The sequence below is a fragment of the Orcinus orca genome, chromosome 14 (genome assembly GCF_937001465.1).
Source record: "Orcinus orca chromosome 14, mOrcOrc1.1, whole genome shotgun sequence".
NCBI classification, from domain to species: domain Eukaryota; kingdom Metazoa; phylum Chordata; class Mammalia; order Artiodactyla; family Delphinidae; genus Orcinus; species Orcinus orca.
The window spans coordinates 31958770-31983403 of record NC_064572.1 but is presented as its reverse complement, the minus strand read 5'-3'; the positions used below and the strand labels follow the sequence as shown (position 1 = coordinate 31983403).

The 24634-nt window shown below is 38.0% G+C and overlaps 2 protein-coding genes and 1 long non-coding RNA gene across 10 annotated transcripts in view; 2 read left to right on the top strand and 1 right to left on the bottom strand.

Moving 5' to 3' along the window:
* The window catches only part of ADK (adenosine kinase), a 485652-nt gene extending 480688 nt beyond the window's left edge, over positions 1-4964 (bottom strand). For 2 of the 6 annotated variants that reach the window (XM_033434178.2, XM_049697249.1), the window contains exons 1-2: positions 4264-4836; positions 257-337 (exon numbers count right to left, since the gene is read on the bottom strand). In XM_033434178.2, coding sequence (XP_033290069.1) covers positions 257-267 — 11 coding nt within the window. In that variant the 5' untranslated portion in view covers positions 268-337; positions 4264-4836. The other 4 variants (XM_033434179.2, XM_033434180.2, XM_004273086.3 and 1 more) reach the window with 4 other exon arrangements.
* The window catches only part of LOC125961101 (uncharacterized), a 259744-nt gene that overhangs the window by 132923 nt on the left and 102187 nt on the right, over positions 1-24634 (top strand). The window lies entirely within an intron of this gene.
* The window catches only part of AP3M1 (adaptor related protein complex 3 subunit mu 1), a 33640-nt gene continuing 14130 nt past the window's right edge, over positions 5125-24634 (top strand). The window contains exons 1-7 of one of the 3 annotated variants that reach the window (XM_004273090.4): positions 5125-5429; positions 15248-15523; positions 16217-16388; positions 20169-20306; positions 22353-22438; positions 23113-23246; positions 24115-24322. In XM_004273090.4, the coding sequence (XP_004273138.1) occupies positions 15251-15523; positions 16217-16388; positions 20169-20306; positions 22353-22438; positions 23113-23246; positions 24115-24322 (1011 nt within the window). In that variant the 5' untranslated portion in view covers positions 5125-5429; positions 15248-15250. Of the gene's footprint in view, positions 5430-5478; positions 5905-15247; positions 15524-16216; positions 16389-20168; positions 20307-22352; positions 22439-23112; positions 23247-24114; positions 24323-24634 lie in introns of those variants that run through there. The other 2 variants (XM_049697239.1, XM_033434175.2) reach the window with 2 other exon arrangements.

The window sequence follows — 24634 nt, the reverse complement described above, 5'->3', positions numbered from 1 at the left end:
AGTTTTAATCTTAAAGGATTAAATTTATAAATATAAGTGAACAACATGCAATATCACCCGAAAAGAGCCAAACTCAATTTTAGGCTTCATTGTTAAAAACATAAGGTCTAGAAAAGTAAAGATTATCAGTCCCACTCTATGCTGCGCTGATAATTTATCCAACAAACATTAACTGAATAGTTCCTAAGGACCAGGCACTGAGCAATACACTATGGACGCACAATTGATCATCCTTTCTCTTTTCTAGTATGCATACATTTTTCTCATTTAATCCTCACAACAGGCCACTCCAGGAACAGTACGCTCAGTTTATAAAAATCATCTTCTGGAGAATTTCCTGAAACAGGAAAAAAAAAAAAAGGTGTTTTAAAGAGATTGGACGTTGAGAACAGACTTGAGGACACAGGGAAAGGGGAGGCTGGGACGTACAGAGTAGCACTGACATATATACACTACCAAATGTAAAATGGATGGCTGGTGGGAAGCTGCTGCATAGCACAGGGAGATCAGCTAGGTGCTCTGTGACCACCTAGAGGGGTGGGATAGGGAGGGTGGGAGGGAGGCTCAAGAGGGAGGGGATATGGGGATATGTGTGTACATATAGCTGGTTCACTTTGTTGTATGGCAGAAACTAACACAACAATTTTACTCCAATAAATACGTATTTTTTAAAAAAATAAATAAAGACCAAAAAAAAAAAAAATGAAGAGGTTACTAAAACTGTTGCTTGGTCATCTAAAATACTTACAGACTTTTATTCCTAGGTTTAATACACAATTTTTTTTTTTTTATTAATACACAATTTTAAAACACAGGGTCCTAGTGAGAGGTAAAAGACAGAAGGAAAGACTAAAAGGAGTCCATGGAAGTGAAATGGTTAAGAAGCAATAATTTGAGAAAAGCTCAACATTTGCTGATTGGAGAAGTGCAGTTTGTTTCCTTTTTAATAGAGATTAAAATTATATATAATTTATATATATATAAATTATATAAAATTAGAAGTCATGATCCAGAACAATGTGTAATTGCTAAAACATCAGAGAGAGTTACAATGTGGGCTCTTCAGATTCAACCCTTCCTAACATCGACTTCAGAGCTTATGAATATTTGCTATGATGAATAAGTAGAGCTACTCCTGAAGAAGATTAGGCAGAACTTGAACCTGTAGGTGGAGAGACTGGTTAAGAATCCAACACCAAGTCTAAGCAAAATAAAGTTTCAACTTGAGTTGTGGCAGCAGGGATGGAAAACAAAAGGAATTTATCAGACATAACTGAAGAAGAAAAGACCAACTTTGATAACCATATGCAGAGGGAAAATGAATCAAGTATCAAGGTTCCAAACTTTGGAGTAAGAGAAGTTAGTGGTGCCGTTAACAGATGTAGGGACCATGGAAGAAGGTGCAGATTTAGGACAGCAGATGGATTTAGTTCGATATATATGACTTTGAAGTGTCAGCAAGACACTCAGAAGGAGATATTCAGCAGACAGTTAAAATTAGGGTCTGAGAGCTGAAGGTAGAGGTAGAAAGATCACACAAGTGAAAGTGTTCAGTACAAAGCCTGGACCCTCCTACACCTTCTGCTTCAGTCAGACCAAACAAATGTAGAGGTAGAAAGATCAGACAAGAGGTAGAAAGATCACACAAGTGAAAGCGTTCAGTACCCCAACAGAGGCAGCTCTCTGCCATTTCTACCTCCAAACAAACTTTTCTATAAGCCAGACACCCTACTTCACATCTGGTTAGCATCGTCTTTCAGTATGTCATCTTTCGGTATGCTCAGTTATCATTTTCCCAAACCCTACTCATTTTCCACCAAGAGGATGGTACCTGGGTCTTAGCTCTCTCACTCCATGTACCTAATTTTTAGCACCATGCCTAAAATAGCAGGCATTTGAAAGACTGACTAAAAGAATAGGCTTGGCATGTGCTCAACAAGCCTTGGAAGGAACTCTATCCTCTTTAGAGGTGACCGCTGAAGAAATTAACTTGGATGATATTTCCAAAGGAGAGAAAAGAAAGTTAAGTGGTCCCAAATACACGTAATCATCATGGAACATTTTTATCTAGGGAGCAGTTCCCAAAAATGCTTCTTGATTTCTTTCAGGCCTAAATACATCATCTGTAACACAAGGATCATTATTCCTACTTCACATGTTGATGGGAAGATTAAATGAGATAGCATAAATAAAGCACCTAGTATAACGTATGGCACTCAATTAATGTTCCTCAACCCAATGTGAAAATATGACAGAGCTAGCTTATTTCTTTGCAACTTCAGTAACTGCTATACCCTAAAAAGCCTAGAAAAATAATGGATATTTGAGAAAGGGAAGCTAGACTTGTCAGATGCTCTCCATGAAGCCGTTTTTTCCAGCCTCACACTATTGTCACTTTTGTGTGGATAATTCTTTGGTTTAGGGGGATTCCTGTGCATTGTAGGATGTTTAGCAGCATCCTTGAATTCCACCCACTTGGTGCCATTAGCCCTCCCCGCAAATATGTCTCCAGACATTGCCAAATGTCCCTTGGGGGGGGCAATACTTCCCCTGCTTGAGAACTACTACCCTAAAACTAACTGAAATTCTCACAAAGCCCTAAATCCTTTTCTTGACATCTACAAATTTATATCATAAATTTATTTGTTCCCTAGGAACTGATTCTACACATTAAATCATGCTTAGACTTTATAAGCCGTTCTCTTAAAAGTTAACCAAAACTGTTAGCTAGCCCCTTAACTGTCAAGCAAGTCATCACAGATAATGCATGAAGTCTAACCACTCAGTGTATTACCACACTGAGACCCTTAAAGCCAAACTAATATAATGAAAGTAGGAATAGCCAATCCCAAAAGGTCTTCACACAAAATGAAGAGATTTATCCCAGTACTCAGGTGTCTAATCCTGACTTCATGTCTACAGGTGGTACTAACTACATATTTTATAAAATGAGTTTTAGTTGCCTAAGGACTTTTACAAGTTTTACGTAGACACTAATAACATGTAAAATAACATTACACCTGTTTAAGAATTATTATGTATCATATACCCATATATTGCAACAACGTAAAAAGCTATGTACACTAACCACAGAACAAAACAAAAAACAGACAGGAAAGTAGAGAAACAAAAGCTGAGTGAACAGTTCACTAGGGCTTTTGGACAAACTGTGTGAGGTTAATAAAGTTGACCTTGATCAAGTTACTTAACCTCTCTATACCTGTTTCCTCCTTGCTAAAATGTATATAATTATAGTGTCTACCTTGTAGTGTTGTGGGATTGAATGAGTTAAAAAAGGTAAAATGCTGAAACAATACACATTGAACATTATTATTTATCGTTATTTTTAAGGTTGCATAGGCGAAGAGAAGCGTATCTTGGGTGGTTGTATACAAGTAGGCACAGTAAAGTCAAACAACAATGAACATGCACCCAGATGCTCTATGTTCAAACTTCAGTTCCTTAACTAATTGTTTCATTTGGGCTTCCATTTTCTCATCTGTAAAATAGGAAAGCAATTTGAAAACAGATTACCATATGACAAAATCTAAGGGTTGTATGTTTAGTAGGATAGCAGGGGAAAGTTGCAGCTGTCTTCCAATTTGGTAGAGGAAACTTTGTGAAGAAGGTACTTTTTAAGGAAATACTCTAATAATGGGCCAACCAGGGAAAGCACATGCCTTGAACCCAGGTAGGTCTGATTCAAAAGCCTTTGCTTTAGTCTACAGTTTGAAAGCTTAAAACGAAAAAGGAACATCCTGAGTCGTTTAAAAAAAAAAGTTTATTTTCTTCATATAAGGTAGGCACACTAACCCTTTGACCCTTTGAAAGTAATAGGAATACATTAAAGGCACTGGCAGGGATTTGGTCACCATCCATTCAAAACAGCGTTAACACACCACCAAACCGCTAAGTGATCTTTTCTTTTCAATTATGAAAGATTCGTTCTTTCAGAGGTAAGGAAGGGTAATGCTAGAAAAAATGAGATTTGCCTTGTATGATCAGGAGTGTCCCAACAGTTTTAAATCAGTTTGATGTCTATTTTTAGATACAAAAATCTTTGCCTTCCAAGAAACATTTCAAAATCATCAAGGAATACGCATACTGCACCTTATACTTATTAGGAAGTAATATTTTAACCAATAACTTTTTGTAAGTAAAAGTTGCAACATCAAATCATATGTGAAACAAAAGTTAGGTGCAGAACTATCTCCACTGCTGCCAAAAGTGCAAAGAAAAAAAGAAAAATCAAGCTTTCCTAACCGTTCAGGCAAATGCCACCTCCGCAAAGCCTCGGAGGGGGAGTCTTGGTCCCCGGTAGAGGATCTCCAAAGATAACACCATTCGGTTCGATGTACGTACGAAAAGGAAGGTCAAGACGCCCTTCCGCGACCTTTACGAAAACTCCCAAGAATTCTGTCTTTGCCCCAGGGTAGAGCTGTCGCTGGGCATTCTCCTCGACATCCCGCCGGGAAGAGGAGGTCGCCGCAAGTGACTCGGATCAGGTCGGGTCCGGTCCTCACTGGTCGCACCAGCTCAGCTCGAGCGGGCTCCCACGTGGCGCCCGCAGCCTGCCCAAAGACGGCGCTGCTCCCCCGGCCGGCGTTCTGATTGGCCAAGGACGGCCGAGCGTCTCCGGAGCCGGCGGTGACTCGGCCAAACTGGGCGGGCGCCGGGCAAAGGGTCGCAGCCAGGAGGGCAGCTACCCGAGCAACCGGTCCCGTGTGTTGGCCCCATGCCGGCGGTGCGGATACCACCCGGCGCCTCGGTCGCGCAACCCCATGTGGTCCCGGGTTAGCAGCAGGCACAGTCACCCTCTACCCTGTGTCAGGTAGCGCTCACCTCAACGCTCGAGGCGCCTCCACCTTCAGCTTTTTGGGCTTCGGTTCCTCCTCAGCCGCTGCCATTTTCGCGCTCCCACCTCACTTAAGCTCCAGAGCTCGCCCCACCCCTTCGGCTCTCGAAGGCCCCGCCCCCTCTCCCATCACCTCCTCCTTATCTCGAAACCCCGCCCCTCTCGGCTCCTCTCAGTTCGTGCCTCTCCCAGGCACAGCTATTTGGCTCTACCTCTCGGCCTCACCCATTGGCTAGTTCACAGCTCCTCCTAACCCCGCCCTCCCGATTGTAGGGACACCCTGACTGGTTTAGGCTGCGGATGAGCGCCTAAGTCCAGAAGATGTGAAAGCTCCCGTTTCTCTAGACTCTGGATGATCTAGTAGATTATATCCTAAAATTCAAAAGACGTCTTTCTCCTCATTCAACGTCTTCTCACTCATTTACTCTTTCCAGTACTGTTGGTTACTTTGAAGCTGTTAGTCAGGCAATCTATCCGGCATCCCAACTCCGGGGTCCTCACGATCTTCTCAGCTGCCTCGGCCTCCGTCAGGAGAGGACCCCGCGTCGAATCACTGACTGGCCCAGGAGTCGGGGTGAGTGTGAGGGGCTGGGGGTCTGCGGACAGGGTGGCATCACGAAAAGTGGGACGTAGGCTGAATAGCTCGGGCTCCCGACTGCAGTCTGGGGTGCGGGAGCGTCTCTGGTGCTGTGGACCGGGGCCGCGCCTCCCTCCCGGCCTTCCGGTCTTTCTTGCCAGCTGGGCCGGAAGGGAAAGGTGCACCTGCAGCCCAGTGTTCTCAGGCCCTCAGGCTCAAGAGGTTCAGGCTCATTGGGGTCCCTCACCGTGCTCTGACGCGGGAAAAAGGTCTTGTCACCCACGGAGAGCTAAAGTACCGACGACTTGGACCTCAGCCCCAGGCTTCTGCTGTGGAGGACAAAATCCTTAAGTGTCCTGAGCGGACGTCCTGTTAGAGGGTGGCGCCTGGATGAGCCTGGGGTAATGCGGTGAGGACAGTGTTGCAGTTCTTCAGAAACGAGTTGATAGGACTGTAAACTGAAGAGGTGACAGTGAGTATGGAAAAGTGATAAACGATGTGCTTGGTTGGATTTGGTGGATTTGGATTGAACCCGAAGCTGAAGCTTGATTAAGAACTTGATACCTCTATAAAACTAGGAGTCCTCACATGAGAAGGAGGAATTTTGTGGAGCTTGGAATATATCGAGTTTGAAACAGTAGTTTAGGTGGAGATGAAAGAAAAGTTTATTTTAAAAAAAAAGCCTGATAAGTAAGCCAGAAAGAAACTTTCCAGGGGAGAACCAAGACAGGTTAAGTTCGTATAATTTGGTAAGAAGTATTTGTTTTGTTTTGGGGAAACTTATCAGTGACATGAAATGCTGCAGGGATCAAAGGAGGAAGTTGAAGTCTGAGAATAGGTTGTTGGATTTGATGATTAGGAAGTCATTGGATCATTTGAGAGAACTGCTCTAATAGAGTCCGTTATTGAGAGGAGAAACTGCAAGTGTAGACTAATGCTTCTTCGTTTGGAGCATGAAGTGAAAGATGGTTGGCAAGATCCATAAAAGGTTTGGAGTTTGTTTGTTTTGTGTGGGAGCAGAAAGCAAGTAACTAATGTATAAGATTAAACATTCAAGAAACAGGAGATAAGACCTGGGAAGAGAGGAAAGGGGATAGGATCAAAATTACAAGTGGAAAAATTAGTGTTAGAAAGAACGGAGGACACTTTCATTTGAGATCATAGGAAAAGTGGAGGATTGAAATGAATGAAAAATTACCTGAATCTTAACATACCTTTAGTAGGAATGCTCTCTTGGCAATAAGATTAGCTTTTCTTACTGAATCTTAGGATTTTACAATTTTAAACAGTCAACATAATAGACTATTGGAGCTCCCTGCAGACTAGATATTTTTAAGTAGCTCAATAATATTTCAGTTCATACATAATGAGTGACATTTGTAGAGAAGAGGAATTCACTCTCTCTCAACAAATGACCTTCTCTCCTATTACGCAGAGAAAATAGAAGCCATCATCTTCTTGCAACCAAATGTACAAATCTGCTTCCCTTCTGTTTAAAGAGGAAAAAGTGTCCCTTCTCCTTGGGAAGGCAAATCCTTTCACCTAGTTTCCCAGTGCCATCCTCTCCTGACTTCTCAGGGTCTTTTTTTTTTTTTTTTTTTTTTTTGGTTAAGTTACTTCTTCTCTCCAATTCATCAGCCTTTCCCCTTCTACTCACATTTTTCCTTCAGCATTTAAAAATATTCTTCCTTAACTTTATGAACTAATCCCATTTATTTTCTTGTCTTTTCCTCTCCTTCATAGCTATAGTTCTTGAATGTATCATTTACTCTCATCTCTGTTTTTCCAACTTCTTGCTATTTATTTCTCAGCACACTGCAGTATATTTTGTTTCCACCATTCCACTGAGCTACCACTGAAACTGCCCTTACTAAGATCACCAAATGGGGCTTCCCTGGTGGCGCAGTGGTTGAGAGTCCGCCTGCCAATGCAGGGGACACGGGTTCATGCCCCGGTCTGGGAAGATCCCACCTGCCGCGGAGCGGCTGGGCCTGTGAGCCATGGCCGCTGGGCCTGCGCGTCTGGAGCCTCTGCTCTGCAACAGGAGAGGCCACAACAATGACAGGCCTGAAAAGATCACCAAATGGCCTCTATGTGTTAAATTGTACGTTCTCATCAGGCTGAAAATTTGCTTCCTTTGAGGCAAAAAAAAAAATCATACTTTTATGTATAAAGCACGGGTATTTATGGTACATAAAGAGGTGTACAGAAATATTCCATGGTATTAAAATTTTATGGAAGAGGGGTGTGAGTGAACGGGAATCTGAAAAGGCACCTTAGGATACAATAATGAAAGTTGAGAAACACTGTAAAATAACAGATATTTTCAGTTTTCCTTGTAGCTTGACCTCTTTGTGCCATTTAAAATGTTTACCACTCCTTTTTTCTGGAAACACACTAATATACTCTGGTTACTAGACTCCCCCCCCACCCCGCTTTTTTTTCTTATCCCTCTTCGGCCACATCTTCTCAGTTTTTTTCCAGGTCCACTTTCTTGACCCACATGCTACTCAGATTATGAAGTTACTTCCGTAGGTTCTTTTCTACTATACACATTCTCTCTTTGTAGTTTTAGTCTCCTTATAGTTATATTTTGCATTAATAAAAAATCATGGAGCTTTCCTGGTAGCACAGTGGTTGAGAGTCCGCCTGCCGATGCAGGGGACACGGGTTCGTGCCCCGGTCCGGGAAGATCCCACATACCGCGGAGCAACTGGGCCCGCGAGCCATGGCCGCTGAGCCTGCGCGTCCGGAGCCTGTGCTCCGCAACGGGAGCGGCCACAACAGTGAGAGGCCCGCGTACCGCAAAAAAAAAAAAAAAAAAAAATCATGATTACAGTACTCACAAATCTATCTCCAGTTTGGCTTCTCTCTGAAGCACCAGACCTATATATACAATGGTTTTCTGAATATATCCATTGGGGTCAGATATATCCAGAATTGGGTCAGATTGTATAGGACCAGGGCTGAATCCCTTGTTTTCCCTCTCGTCTCCACTGCCTGTTCCCCACACCCCAAACTTTTCTCAACCCTAAATGTTTCTCTTTTCATTTTACTCCATCCCTATTATCAACACTCTAGTCTAGACCACACATAACTCATCTCTCAACTAGTGTCACAATATTCAGTTGCCCAATTATCCAGTTTCCACAGTGCGATCTTAAAACTGTAAATTGGGTTGCATGAATCCCCTGCATAAAACCATAAAAAATGATTTTACATTGCACTGAGAATAAAGTGAACCAATCTCTGCTTATCTTCTCCATTCTCATCTCATCACTTCCACCCTCCTTCTGAAGTTAAATTTGTACTGCATTTCTTTGTCTTATGTTCTTTCTCACCTTGAAGCCTTGTGGATTTTTATAGCGTACTGTATTTCCCCTATCATCTTACTGTATTAAATTGTTTGCCTTCTTTGCTGAACTCTAAATGCTGTGAGTTCAGGGACTCTTATTTTGTTCACCTTGTATCCCCATTGCTTAATATATAAAACATTCAAAACTGTTGAATGAACAGGATCAAGATATTGGTTAAAAATCAGAATAGCTAGATTATTTTCTGGTTTCATTCTCTCACCTTAGATACAGGCCCTTCTATACCTCCATTCTGTTATATATAGAAGGAATACATTTTCTTTTTTAGACACTCTTCCAAGGATATTTTGACTATTGTAATTGCACTGCTTGTGAATCATCAGGGTGAGTGTGTTCAACATTCAGTAAAGAGGGTTTATGAGGTATTTAAGCTGCAGTCAAAGCTCTGATGGAACTGCCTCTGAACACAGTTTCTTAAGTGGCTTTAAAATAAGCTTGGAGAATTCTGTTTTCTGACTCAGAAGTCACTAGGAACAAAAAGATAGTTGTGGTGGTAGCTTTCCCAGAAAGTTTATTAAAATAATGAAATAAATAACTGCAGCTACTCAAAGGATAAGTAGCTAAAGAAACAAGCAAATTTACACTGCTGCATGTGGTATTTGTTTTTTGCATTAAGTCCTTGGTCTTAATATGGATAGAAGAAATAAACTTTTTTTTCCTATAATAGAAGGTTAAGATGGGTTTTGAAGCTAAGCACTGTTGAAAGCTACAAGTGCTGTGCTTTCCTCTCAGCACTGAGGACAACAGCAATAAATCCAGATGGCAGTTTAACTTACTCTATTCTTCTGAGACCTGAACTACTGCCAATGAAAACAACTTTGGTGGAAACTTTTCCTGGAAAGAATTTTTCACCAGCTTAAGAGGATGTGTAGGAATCTGGCCGCTCAAGTAAAGAAACTACAAAGTCACTTGCTTCAAGAATAAGCAGCTTTTTTAGGGTATATTGTGGCAATGGAGTACCACAGATCCATGTGAACTACATTTTCTTTAGGATGAATAGTTTAAGAAGATAACCTATGTCAGCTCTCTTAAATATAATTTCTGGTCTAAATAATTTATTAGAATACATTTTGGCTTCTAACTAAACAAGAGGCATATCCTTCAACTCTTCCTCTTAAATTATAAGCTCAAACAGCACATTTGCGGCCCAGTCCAATATGATAACAGCTAGCTCCATGTAGTTATTTAAATTTAAATTAATTAAAATTAAAACTTCAGTACCTCAGTTGCATTAGCCATATTTCAGGTGCTCACATGTGACTGGTGGCTGCTGTATCAGACAGCACAGATAGAGGACATGTCCATTATTGCAGTAAATTGTACTGACACTGATGCAATAGAGTATGTTCCTGATAATTAGTTTCTAAGAGGCAGGTAAGAACAGGAGCTCAAGATTCAACTGGATCTGGGTTTGAATCCTAGCTCTGATACTTATTGTATCATCTTAGATATTTGACTTATCATTTCCAAGACTTTATTGTCTTATCTGTAAAATGGGGATAAAAACAGTATTTATAGCATTGAGTTGTGAGGATTAAATAAGATAATATAAAAAAAAAGATAATATAAGAAAAGTGCCTAGGATAGTGTCTGGCCCACAGTAAGTACTCAATTTTAGATATTATTAATTCATTTATCTTTAATGAATAAAATACTTTGAATGAAGCTGAAAATTAATTATTGTGAAGGATGCCATATTCCTTAGGGGGCTCACCTGAAGTGCTCAAATCTGGGTCTCATTGAGTTGATTCCAATGTTCCACTTTAAATCGTACTTTATATTTCAGATGAAAATTTCATTCCACAAAAGGCATCACAATGCAAATTTAGTTGCAGATCTTATTGCTGGGTACTCCTGTTCTATTTTTTTAAAGTGTATCAGAGAACAGAGGTTAAAAGTCAGTAGGTTCTCTATATTCCAGTGGCACTATTTTAACACTCAAATAGAAACTGACACAAAGCAAACCTATTAAACAAAGCATCTGACTAGATAAAGTGGAAAGATTTAGGAGGTTCCAGATATTAATCCGGAAAAATTTAGTAGGTCCAAAGCCTGAGGTATCAGCGTTTATTGCTGCCAACTCAGGTTGATAACTTGGCTAAATAGAGATGCCTTTGAACAAAGAAACATTTTCTTTTTCTACTAAACTGGAACCCTAAACTATCAATATTAACAGCATCCATACTTTATTAATACAATAATTGCTAAAGCACATCTTAGTAGTTAGTATTATTTACTTAATAACTATTGAACATTCACCAAATGGGAAGAGGAAATCATCACCAAATAGTCTTTAAATGTCAACTGCTTTCATTAAGTAAATGACTTCCTATAAAAAACTGGTCAGGTTGATGTCATTATTTTCTGTGTCAATAGAATTGAATGAATTCATTCTGGAAACTCTTCCTTTCCTATTTGGAATTTATCTTCATGCATAGAAATTATTATATTCATAGATTTTATATTCTTTCTCCTTAGGCTACATTTATCATTCACTACTGTAATTTTGAATGAATGGACCACTAAACACCTGATACTGATGTTATCTATATAAAAGAAAGGAGCAAGTTAAGGTAGATATTTGTCCACTGTCTCCCATATTACAAGGACAATAAACTTTTTATTTGAAGCATAACTAACACTCAGAAAAGTATACAAGCCATAACATAAAGCCCAATGAATTATCACAAAATGAACACAACTTGTAACCATCATCTAGATCAAGAAATAAAACATTACCGGCACCTTAGGAGACCAACCCTGTTCCTGTCTCAGTCATCACCCCCACTCTCCTTCCCAAAAGAAACCATTTGATTTCTCAAACTATAGATTAGCTTTGTCTGTTCTAGAACTTCATATAAATAGAATCATACTGTATGTATCCTTTTGTGTCTGGCTTTGTTTGTTCAATATTGTGTTTGTAAGATTCGTCCGTATTTGTTTCATGTAGCAATAGTTTATTCATTTTCATTGCTGTGTATTTCCCTTTAATAATACACTAGTTTATTTTCCCATTGTACTATTAATAAATAATAATAGTTTTCACTATTACAGTATATTTTTATACATGTTTTTTGTGCATATTTGTACGCATTTCTGTTAATCCACCTGGGAGTGGATTTGTGTGTTACAAAGTATTAAAGAATACTTTTTATTAATTGAAAAAATAATTATATTAAAACTAAGCATTTTTTAGACTGAAAACTACTAAACTGCAGTTTTCTAAAAATGTGAAGTTTAGTAGTTTTCAGTATATTCACAAATCTCTAATTCCAGAAGATTATTTTTATTTTTTTATAAATTTATTTATTTTATTTATTTATTTTTGGCTGCGTTGGGTCTTTGTTGCTGCACGTGGGCTTCCTCTAGTTGCAGCAAGCGGGGGCTACTTTTCATTGCAGTGCACGGGCTTCTCATTGCAGTGGCTTCTCGTTGCAGAACACAGGCTCTAGGCACGTGGGCTTCAGTAGTTGTGGCTCGTGGGCCCTAGATCACAGGCTCAGGAGTTGTGGCTCACGGGCTTAGCTGCACCACAGCATGTGGGATCCTCCCAGAACAGGGCTCGAACCTATGTCCCCTGCATTGGCAGGCAGATTCTTAACCACTGCACCACCAGGGAAGTCCCTCTAATTCCAGAAGATTTTTATCACCTCAAAAAGAAATACAAAAACCAGTAACTCCCCATTCTTCCCCCTCTACCCAGCCCCTGGCAACCACTAATCTACTTTCTGTCTCTGTGCATTGGCCTGAATTCTAGACATTTCATACAAATGGAATCATACAATATGTGATCTTTTGTATCTGGTTTCTTTCACTTAGCATAATGTTTTAAAGATTCATCCTGTTGTAGCATGTGCTGGTACTTCATTTCTTTTTATGGCTGAATAACATTTCATTTTGGATATCTGTTATTTATCCATTCATTGGTTGATGAATCCATTCATCAGTTGATAGACATTTGGATTGTTTTCACTTTTTGACTATTATAAATAATGTTGCTAAGAACATTCGTGTACAAGTTTTTGTATGGACATAGGTTTCCAGTTCTCTTGGGTGTATACCTAGGAGTAGAATTGTTGGGTCATTTGGTAACTCAATCTTTAACTTTTTGAAGAACTCAAAACTGTTTTCCGCACAGCTGCACTGTTTTACATTCCTACCAGCAATGTATGAGGGTTCCAGTTTCTCCACAAACTTGTCTACCCTTGTTATTGTCTGCCTTTTGATTTGATTATATCTAGCCTAGAGAATATGAAATGTTATCTCATTGTGATTTTAGTTCATATTTTGAAAAGATAGTGAGCTCTAGTGCTTATCAGCCATTTGTATGTATATCTTCTTTGGAGAAATGTCTTTTAAAATTCTTTGCACATTTTTTATTGGGTTATTTGTCTTTTATTATTGAGTTGTAAGAGTTCTTTATATATTCTGGATATTAGTCCCTTGTAAGATGTATGGTTTGCAGTTATTTTCTCATTCTGAAGGTTGTCTTTTTACTTTCTTGATAATGCCTTTTGAAGCACAGAAGTTTTAATGCTGATGTAAGTCTGGGTTATCTGTTTTTTTCCTTTGTTCCTTGTGCTTTTGATGTCATATCTTAAAAATGTTTTCTAATCCAGGGTCATGAAGATTTATGCATATATTTTTTCGAAGAGTTTTATTGTTTTAGCTCTTATATTTAGGTCTTTGATACATTTTGTATTAATTTTTGTATATGGTGTGAGATAGCAGTCCAACTTCTTTATTATGCATGTGGAAATCCAGTTGTCCCAGCACCATTTGTTGAAAAGACTATCCTCTCCCCTACTGAATGGTCTTAGCACTCTTGTCAAAAATCAGTTGACCGTATACGTAAGGGTTAACTTAAGAACCTTCAATTCTATTCCATTGATCTCTATGATTCTCTTTGTGCCAGCACCTCACTGTACCTTACATCGAGTTCTGAAATCAGGAAGTGTGAGTCCTCCAAATTTGTTCTTCTTTTTCAAGATTGTTTTGGCTATTCTTGGTCTCTTTCATTTCCATATGAATTTCAGGATCAGCCTCTCAGTTTCCATTAAAAAAAAGGCAGCTGGTGTAATAGGGATTGCATTGAATCTGTAGATCAATTTGGGGAGTTATGTCATCTTAACAGTATTAAGTTTTCCAATCCGTAAGCATGAAAGGTCTTCCCATTTTTTTAGGTCTTTTAAATTTCTTTCAGTGATGTTCTATAATATTCAATGTACAGGTCTTACACTTCTTTTGTTAAATTTAATCCTAAATGTTTTGATCTGTTTGATGCTCTTGAATTGCTTTCTCAATTTCATTTTCAGATTATTCATTGCTAATATATAGAAATACAGTTGATATTTTATATTAATTTTATATTCTGCAACCTTGCTTAACTCATTTATTACTCTAGTAATTAGTGTGTGCGTGTGTATGTGTAATCTTTAGAATTTTCTACATACAAGATAATATCATCTGGAAATTGAGATCGTTTTGCTTCTTTCTTTCCAATGTGGAAGACTTCTGTTTCATTTTCTTGCTTAATTGCCCTGGCTGGAACCTCCAGTACCATGTTGAATAGAAGTGGTGAAAATGGACATCATTGTTTGTTCGTTTTGTTAAGTGGAAAGCTTTTGGTCTTTAAGTATTAAATGTTAACTATGGGATTTTCTTTTTTTTTTAATTAATTTATTTACTTATTTATTTATTTTTGGCTGCGTTGGGTCTTCATTGCTGTGCACAGGCTTTCTCTAGTTGCGGAGAGCATGGGCTATTCTTCGTTGCGGAGCACGGGCTTCTCATTGTGGTGACTTCTCTTGTTACGGAGCGTAGGTTCTAGAGCGCAGGCTCAGTAGTTGTGGCGCACGGGCTCAGTAGTTTTGGCGCATGGGCTCTAGAGCGCAGGCTCAGTAGTTGTGGCGCAAGGCTTAGTTGCTCCGCAGCATGTGGGATCTTCCCGGACCATGGCTCGAACACATGTCCCCTGCATTAGCAGGAGGATTCTTAACCACTGCGCCACCAGGGAAGTCCCTAGCTATGGGATTTTCATAGATGCTCTTTATCAGGTTGAGGAAGTTTCTTTCAATTCCTAGTTTAAATATTTTTAATTACAAAAGGTTGTTGGATTTTGTCAAATTATTTTTCTGTGCCTTTTGAAATGATTATATTTTTTGTCTTTTATTTTATGAATATTGTATATTGTGTTGATTGATTTTGATATGTTGAACCAACCTTGCATTCTTGAATAAATCCCACTTGGTCAGGGTTATAATCTTTTTTATATGTTGCTGGATTCAGTTTGCTAGTATTTTGTTGAGGATTTTTATACCTATAGTCTTAACTGATATTGGTCTGTAGTTTCTTGTATTGCCTTTGTCTGGATTTGGTGTCCAGATAATACAAGGATGCTTTTTTGATATATACTAAATTTAAACGTTTTTCCTCCCCCAGAAAATGATCCACAGTCTATTTCTCATAAACTGTTCCGGTGACATATTTCTAGAGAAGCACTGGAAGAGTGTTGTGAGCCAGTCTGTCTGTGATTATTTCTTTGAAGCTCAAGAGAAAGCAGCTGATGTTGAAAATGTACCACCTGTTATTTCAACACCTCACCACTACCTCATCAGTATCTATCGGGATAAGCTCTTCTTTGTCTCTGTCATACAGACTGAAGTGCCACCTCTCTTTGTAATTGAGTTCCTACATCGAGTTGCTGATACTTTTCAGGTTGGTTATTCATCAGATACTTTGAATTTGAATTATCCAAGTTATATTATGATTATATTCTTTAAATACCCAGTTTTTGATGTGTAGTCTGTCTCTCTGTCTCTCCCTCTTCTTTTCAACTAAGCATAAGTTCATAAACATAAACCTTTTTAGTAGGGCATACAGTAGTACACATGGTGCTCCAGTTACTGTTTTAGAAGAACAAAACAATCTCATGGTAATGGAAGCTGTATTTTTTTTTATGTATTATAAATTATGTCATCAGGAAATAATAGTGCCCTCCACATACAGTTCTCTGAATAGTACCACGATTTTGACTGGTTATGAAATCTTCCAATACTTACACTTTATTTTTTTCTTGTCTTGCTGAATATACCAATAATTTTAAACTGATCTTTGTTTTTTGGAGTACCTAATCAAGGCAAATGAATTTTATAGTTCACATTCTGTTTTAACATTTCAGTGTACTTTCTGGCATAATATGTAATAGGAATTCAATTCAATTTAAAAATATTAAGGAAATATTGAGAAATAGTATATAGAACTATGGAGGGTTTTTTCCCTCTGTTTTACATATTTTCAACATCTTAAACAATGAATTATGCTACTGTAAGCTTACCCTTTAGAACAAAAAGTATTTAGCAAGCCTGTCTTCATGTCTTCCATTGTGTAATGTTATGTACATTTTGTTAGGACTACTTTGGTGAGTGTTCGGAGGCTGCAATTAAGGATAATGTGGTCATAGTATATGAGCTCTTGGAAGAAATGTTAGACAATGGATTTCCACTGGCTACTGAATCTAACATTTTGAAAGAATTGATTAAACCACCAACAATTCTGCGTTCTGTCGTCAACTCTATTACAGGTAAGATGAAACACACTCTGTTAGGAACTGAGCCATTAAAACTTCATAAACAATTCATTTTTGCTTATGATCTGGCAGATTATTAAGGTAGTCCATTTTGGCCAGAATTATAGTTAGTGATAATGTTAAAATGGATATATATTTCTTTTCATGAAAAGAGACTATATCTTAAATGATACAGAACTTTTGGTTATTACTCTTCTGTTATTTTGCTACAAGACTACAAAAATATTATTACTATTGTTTAACAGGAACTAGTAAGACTGAATAAATTATCCCAATTAATCATAAAGAAGCCAATGTAGTGACAGCTGTTAACTATTGTGGTAATCATTTTGTAATATATACATAAATCATGATGTTGTGTACCTTAAACTAATACAATGTTATATGTCAATTATATCTCAGTAAAGCTGGAAAAAAAATAAAATTAAAATATAGCATTATAAATCTGGCATTATGCTGCATACCCCACAATTACTAGAGTATAGAAAATTTAAGACTGCACCACAGAGTACATGCCATCTCCTCCAAGTCTTTATTTTGTACATATAGAAGATATATTAAAAAGAGAAAATTAGTCTATTTGTGAGATTTCGTGCATTGTGGGCCTTGTATTTGTGTTACAAACTTCTAATTTTGGTTTAATTCTTGAGTATAGCTAGAAATTAGGTACATCCAGAGGACGATATACTTTTGAAAGTATCAAAGTCTTCTAGAGAAAGATTTCTGTGAAATGTTATATGCCACTTCAGCTATACTGTCCACCATTGCAAACCCCTTTCCAAGTGCACTGACCTAAAAAATGGGGTAAGAGAGGCCTATAAGAAAGTGATCATTCCTTTATTCATCCTCTGGGCAAGACTGAGTGTCAGGAGAAATTTAAGGAAAGATAGGGAAGGGTAAGCTGTGACAAAGTGAGAGAGAGGCATGGACATATATACACTACCAAATGTAAGGTAGATAGCTAGTGGGAAGCAGCTGCATAGCACAGGGAGATCAGCTCGGTGCTTTATGAGCACCTGGAGGGGTGGGATAGGGAGGGGGAGGGAGGGAGACGCAAGAGGGAAGAGATATGGGAACATACGTATATGTATAACTGATTCACTTTGTTATAAAGCAGAAACTAACACACCATTGTAAAGCAATTATACTCCAATAAAGATGTTAAAAAATAATAATAAATAAATAAAGGACATCAACTAACCGCCAAAAAAAAAAAAAAAAGATGGGGTGTCTTTGCTCCTAAAACGTAAACTCTGGATGAGAAACTGAAAAAAAAAAATTAAAACACATAAATAACAGTATAAGATTTTGAAAAGCAATTCCATACTTTATAGATGGTGTAGTGACACTGGAGGGTACACATGGTGTAATATTAAATGGGAAAAAAAAAACAAAACAGGGAGTTCCCTGGCAGTCCAGTGGTTAGGACTTCTTGCTTTCACTGCTGGAGCCCAGGTTCAGTCCCTGGTCAGGGAACTAAGATTGCACAAGCTGTGCAGCGTGGCCAAAAAAGAAAAAAAAAAGCACACAACCATAAAAAGTTACTCTTAATTATACATAAATATTCCCACAAAAAATGTTCTAAAGTTTATAATACCATCTCCAGCTAAGGAACTACATATTATCTTTATTTTTGCATTATACTTTCTGATTTCCAAAATGAACATGTATTTTATAGTCAGAAAAAAATTAGTGAAATATAAAATTTTTTAAATTTGATATTTTTTTAAATATTTATTTATTTTATTTTTATTTATTTAGCTGCTCCGGATCTTAGTTGCAGCACACGGGATCTTTAGTTGCGGCATGTGGACTCTTAGTTGCAGCATGCGTGCAGGATCTAGTTCCCTGACCAGGGATCAAGCTCGGGCCCCCTGAACTGGGAGCGCTGAGTCTTAACCACTGGACCACCAGGGAAGTCCCATAACATGGATTGTTAAGGCAATACATTATAAAGATCAAGAGAGTGGTTCAGTGGATAAAGTAATCTCTCCTGAACTGTAGTGGGTGGCCCTAGGACAGGGTCCTGGAGAATCAATAGAATTTAGGAAGAGAGGGAGGAATAAGAACATTCTTCATAGATGGAACTGTATGAGAAAAAACACACAGTGAAAAATCTTGAATTATATTTACCTGTTTAACAGAAGTAGAGCTGTTTTTCAGTTGAGTAGTGAGATAAAATTAAAAAGTTAAGTTGAGGAAGTCCTGGAATGGTAGTCTAAATATTTAGCTTTAATCATAAAGCCAGTGGGGAAACATTTAAAGTGTTTGAACAGAAAGATTAAAGTAGTGTCTTTAGAAAATTCTGGAAGGCAACAGGATTGGAGACAGGAACACCAACCATAATTACACTACAAAGTTGTATGTGTACTTTGACTGCAACTACAATCGAACACGGGTTTGAACTGCCCAAGTCCACTTAAAGTCAGATATTTTTCAGTAAATACATATTATAGTACTACACAAGCCGCAGTTGGTTGAATCTGTTGATGCAGAACCATGTGTACAGAACACCAACTGTAAAATTATACATGGATTTTCAACTGCACAGGGATCAGCACCCCTAAACCCTGTGTTGTTCAAGGGTCAAGTGTGTATTTATTATTTTTAATAAATTTTTATTTATTTATTTTATTTATTTAGGCTGCGTTGGGTCTTCGTTGTGCGTGGGCTTTCTGTAGTTGCGACGAGCAGGCTCTCATTAACGGTGGCTTCTCTTGTTGCGGAGCACGGGCTCTAGGCACACAGGCATGCGGTGGCATGAGGGCTTCAGTAGTTGTGGTGCACGGGCTTAGTTGCTCCTAGGCATGTGGGATCTTCCCAGACCAGGGATCGAACCCGTGTCCGCTGCATTGGCAGGCAGATTCTTAACTACTGCGCCACCAGGGAAGTCCCAAGGGCCAATTGTATATTTTAAAGTGAAATCTGAAAAAAGCAAAATTATCAAAATAGAAAAAAATAATAAATGCAACCTGTTTTGAAGGAAATGTTTAAAGAAATGTACCAAAATGTTAATGGTAGGTGTATTTTGGTGATAGGAAGATAGATTTTTTTTAGCTACTTTTCTGAACTTTTCACATGTTGTTGTTATTGTTAAGCATGTACTACTTTTGAGTTGGAAAAGTAAATTAACCAGAATGTTAAATATGTCACAGCTCAAGGGTATATGTTTTGGACAACCAGACTTATTTTCAGACATATGTCAGTTTACCAGGAAATTAGCCAGATTTTGAACATTAGCCATATTGCATGTGGGTGTGCCATATGGGTGTGCTGACCTTAAAATGGGAAACGGCCAGAGTATGTTCTTCAGCCAGTTAACTCTAATTGGCGGCATCTCATGTATAATTTAAGCTGAATACCAAATGGCCTACTTATCACTCTGTATTCTCGGTGCAGACATTTTATCAGCAGAGGGTTTTGAAACAACCAGCCTCTTTTTTCCTCAGTGGTAGCAGGATGAGATTCTGTTGTTGAGCCACTGGAATTAGGTTAGGTTACTGTTAACACACAGGAAGCAAAAGATAAGTAAATGAATTTAACCTGGTTTGGCAGATAGACACAGGACCACATGGCCTATTTCTGTCTTCTAGAAATTTGATCACATTGGTATGGATATGTCTCTGACAGTTCTGTAAACCATCCACAACTTCAATGGAGAAATACCCAAACACTAAAGAAGCAGCTAAAGTACTTGAGTTTTTTTTTCTGTTAAGAGCTTTTCTGATGAGCATCTTATGTGTTAGCTTTGCTTTCTGTTTTTCCGGTTTCTAGGCAGTAGTAATGTTGGGGACACACTCCCCACTGGGCAGCTGTCCAACATCCCATGGCGCCGAGCAGGGGTAAAGTACACAAACAATGAAGCCTATTTTGATGTCGTTGAAGAAATAGATGCAATTATAGATAAATCAGGTAATTGTGTGCATATTATCTTATCAGGGAAAAAACAGTTCAGCTGACATAAGCTGAATAGAAAACCGAAATCCCTTGGCAGTATGCATTTCAGTGGAAAAGCATTCATTTTCAAATCTGTTTATTTTGTCCAGAGGTTACATATTATTTTCATAACCTCTAGTTGAGAAATGCCAAACCTTTGTAAATCAGATCTAATGCCACCTTACTTTAAGCCAGTTATTACCCTATATTCATTTCCATCTTGCCATTTATTCAGTTTAATATTTGTTGTATATCTACTATGCACCACACTTTTTGCTACCAGTTTATCTGCAGTCCTTCTAGTAAAGACCCCAGACTAAAGAGCAGTACTGTATTAGAACCATAACGTTTTATTAAAAACATCTAGTCCGACCCTCACATTTTATACAAGGCGAAACTGAGGCTTAGAAGAGTTAAGTAATCTGTTCAAGGTCACACAGCTAGTTGGTGTGTGAATATGAGTTACTGTGAATTATAGACACTGTCTCTACAGTGAGTGCCCTGTTTATTATAAAATTCCATTGTATGGAATAATAGCTGTACTATTAAAGAATAATGGCTCTTATTTCTTAAAAGTTAACAGCTAGCTTAGTCCATTTCATTAGAAGCTTGGCTAATTTTATTTTAAATATTTTAACTTTGATTTATTGTTAAAGTATTTTAAATAAAATTAGCCAAGTTTCTAATGAAATGGACTAAGCTAGCTGTTAACTTTTAAGAAATAGGAGCCATTACAAACAATAAATGCTGGAGAGGGTGTGGAGAAAAGGGAACCCTCTTACACTGTTGGTGGGAATGTAAATTGATACAGCCACTATGGAAAACAGTATGGAGGTTCCTTAAAATACTAAAACTAGAACTACCATACGACCCAGCAATCCCACTACTGGGCATATACCCTGAGAAAACCATAATTCAAAAAGAGTCATGTACCACAATGTTCGTTGCAGCACTATTTACAATAGCCAGGACATGGAAGCAACCTAAGTGTCCATCGACAGATGAATGGATAAAGAAGATGTGTGGTACATATATACAATGGAATATTACTCGGCCATAAAAAGGAATGAAATTGAACTATTTGTAGTGAGGTGGATGGACCTAGAGTCTGTCATACAGAGTGAAGTAAGTCAGAAAGAGAAAAACAAATACCATATGCTAACACATATATGGAATCTAAAAAAAAAAAAGGTCATTAAAATATTTTAATTTTGAAAACAAAAACACTAATTTGAAAAGATACATGCACCCCAGTGTTCATAGCATTATTTACAATTGCCAAGATATGGAATCAACCTAAGTGTTTATCAACAGATGAATGGATAAAGAAGATGTATACACAGTGGAATACTACTCAGCCATAAAAAAGAAAGAAATTTTGCTATTTGCAGCAATACGGATTGACTTGGAGGTCATTATGCTAAGTGAAATAAGCCAGATAAAGAAAAATACTGTACGATATCACTTATGTATGGAATCTAAAAAAATACAACAAACTATTGAATTTAACAGAAAAGAAGACTCACAGATATAGAGAACAAATTAGTGGTTACCATTGTGGGGTGGGGTGGGAGAATGGGAGATACAAACTGTTGGGTGTAAGAGAAGCTCAAGAATGTATTGTACAATGCAGGGAATATAGCTAATGTTTTATAATAACTGTAAATGAAAAGTAACCTTTAAAAATTGAATAAATTTTTTTTAATTTTAAAAATCACTGGAAAAAAATATTTTAACTTCATATCCAGCAGTCTTACAAAGTAGATGCTATAAAGATAGGGACAGGTTTGATTTTCCTTAGAATTATCATATTCTAACCAGAGATAGGTATAGGCCATGGCACTCAGTAAAGAAGCTATCTGAACTAGTGTAATGGGTCCTCTGTCCACTAACCTTTTAATAGATGTGCAAAGCTTCAGTATGTCTGACACCCAGGAGATATGTCCATTACTTCAGATACAGTGATAGCTCTAGTAAAGATGCAGATTCCAGTGATGTTATCACCTTTATTTCTTTCTTTAGGATCTACAGTCTTTGCAGAAATTCAGGGGGTAATTGATGCTTGCATTAAGCTATCTGGAATGCCTGACCTTTCCCTTTCTTTCATGGTAAGTTTTCTCCTGTTTTGTAGCTCCTTGCAAGCCTAATACATGTGAAGTACTAAATGAAATGATAAATACTGAGACATGTTTGTTTTAGATTGCAAAGGATTATCTAAGAAATATTCCTAACACAGCTTCCAAAGACAGTAGCTTACATGATGAGCATTGCCTTTATGGAAAGGCTGAGGAGGGGTCTTTGCCTCTGAGTATGCTAGAAGTAGCTTAAATGGCTGGCTGGCATCTGCAAATGTGCGGTGCTACTTTTCCTGAATTATTACATGCTTTGTTGATATGAAAGGGCATTGATCTTTGGCATCATTTTAGATACAGCATGATACACTACTAAGAACCATAAAGAGAACTGATCTCTGATGCTATCTCTGCCTCTAACTTGTCCTGACCCTGAGCTCTTTGAACCTCAGTTTTTTCATCTATGAAATGGAAATGATACCACTCACATTTTCTACCTCATGGTTATTGAAATTCAAATAAAATAATGTATATAAAATACTTGCAGACTTTAAAGCATTGTGAAACTAAAGTTGTGTTGATGTGATCATAACAAACTCTTACATGACTGCTATATCTTGATGAAGCATATAATTTCTCATAGTATCTGAATTAGAGTTACAATATTCAGTATACTTTATAAATATGGTTGTCTTCTGTTTCCCTGGCAGAACCCGAGGCTTCTAGATGATGTCAGCTTCCACCCCTGCATCCGGTTCAAGCGTTGGGAATCTGAAAGGGTTTTGTCATTTATTCCTCCAGATGGAAACTTCCGACTCATATCATATCGTGTCAGCTCACAAAAGTATGTTGATGCATCAATCAGAATCTCCTGTCAAATATCAGTGTACTGCATAGAACTCACTTTTCCCTGTTTCATTCTGACAAGTTGGGTACTTGAATTCATCATTGCTCCCTTTAGCCACTGCTCACCAGGAGACCCAGGAAGAACTGGTGAAAATGTGTGTCTAACATAATCAGTATACTTTGAATCTTAAGAGTACAGAGTAGTAGTAAATTAGACTTTAGTAAAAATATATATCTGAGAGCAAGCATTTTGGACCATGCATAACCTGGGCAAAACCGTAAACCCATACCATAATTTTACTGTGGTCTGTGGACGTCATGGCTGATAGAAGGAGACAGACTTACCTGTAGCTCTCCAGGACATTCTTCAACTAACTGGCTTGAAGTTACTCTTCTCTGCAGTGAAGTTTAAATGAATGATTTAGCATCGTGAGTTGTAGCTGGTTTGTCCCTTGAAAATATCAGAAAGTATTTTGGGTAACATCAGAACAGGACTTAAAAGCAGAGGAATTGTTTCTTGGCCCTTACCACATAAAAACTGATTTATTTAGTTTGTATAATTTTAAATTATCTTTCTATGGGATCTTATTTCATTTCTTTAAACTAGGGCTATTTGCCCCAATTGCTTATACTATAATTAAGCTTCAGATTTCTATCTTGATTTGTATACTTACTGCTCAGAAATTGTATAATTCCTAGCGGAGTGGTTCCAGAACACTGTGCTATACTCAACCTGCTCTGGTACACATACTGATTCTGCAGTTCTGGGGGTATAGGATACTCTGGACTGAGGTTTTCAGGCCACCTCTGGAACTCACACTATTAATTGTATGTTTTTGTGGTTGTGTCTTTCTTTCTCTTTTTAGTCTAGTGGCAATACCAGTGTATGTGAAACATAGCATCAGTTTTAAGGAGAACAGTTCTTGTGGTAGATTTGATATTACAATTGGACCAAAGCAAAATATGGGGAAAACTATTGAAGGAATCACAGTGACAGTTCACATGCCAAAGGTTGTGTTGAATATGAACCTGACACCAACACAAGGCAGCTATACTTTTGATCCAGTTACCAAGGTACAGCCACCTAAAATCAAGAGTGAGCAAGTGTTTCTGCAATCTTTATTTTGTGCTTTGGGGATGTGGGGGGACAGAGGAAAGGGTCTAATGTCTTGGTTAAAATTGAAGTTCCTAACAAAACCTGGAATGCATACTGTGCTGTGCTTCTGCCACTGCCTGAAGAGGGAATCCTGCATCTGCTGCTGAGTCGACAAACAGAAGTGAGACTCATTCATTCTTCCTTCAGAGTCTGCCTTTACCTATCCATTGATAATCCAGAGATTCACTCACTCTTCAATGAGGAAGATGTCTCATAGAAGCCTGTGATAT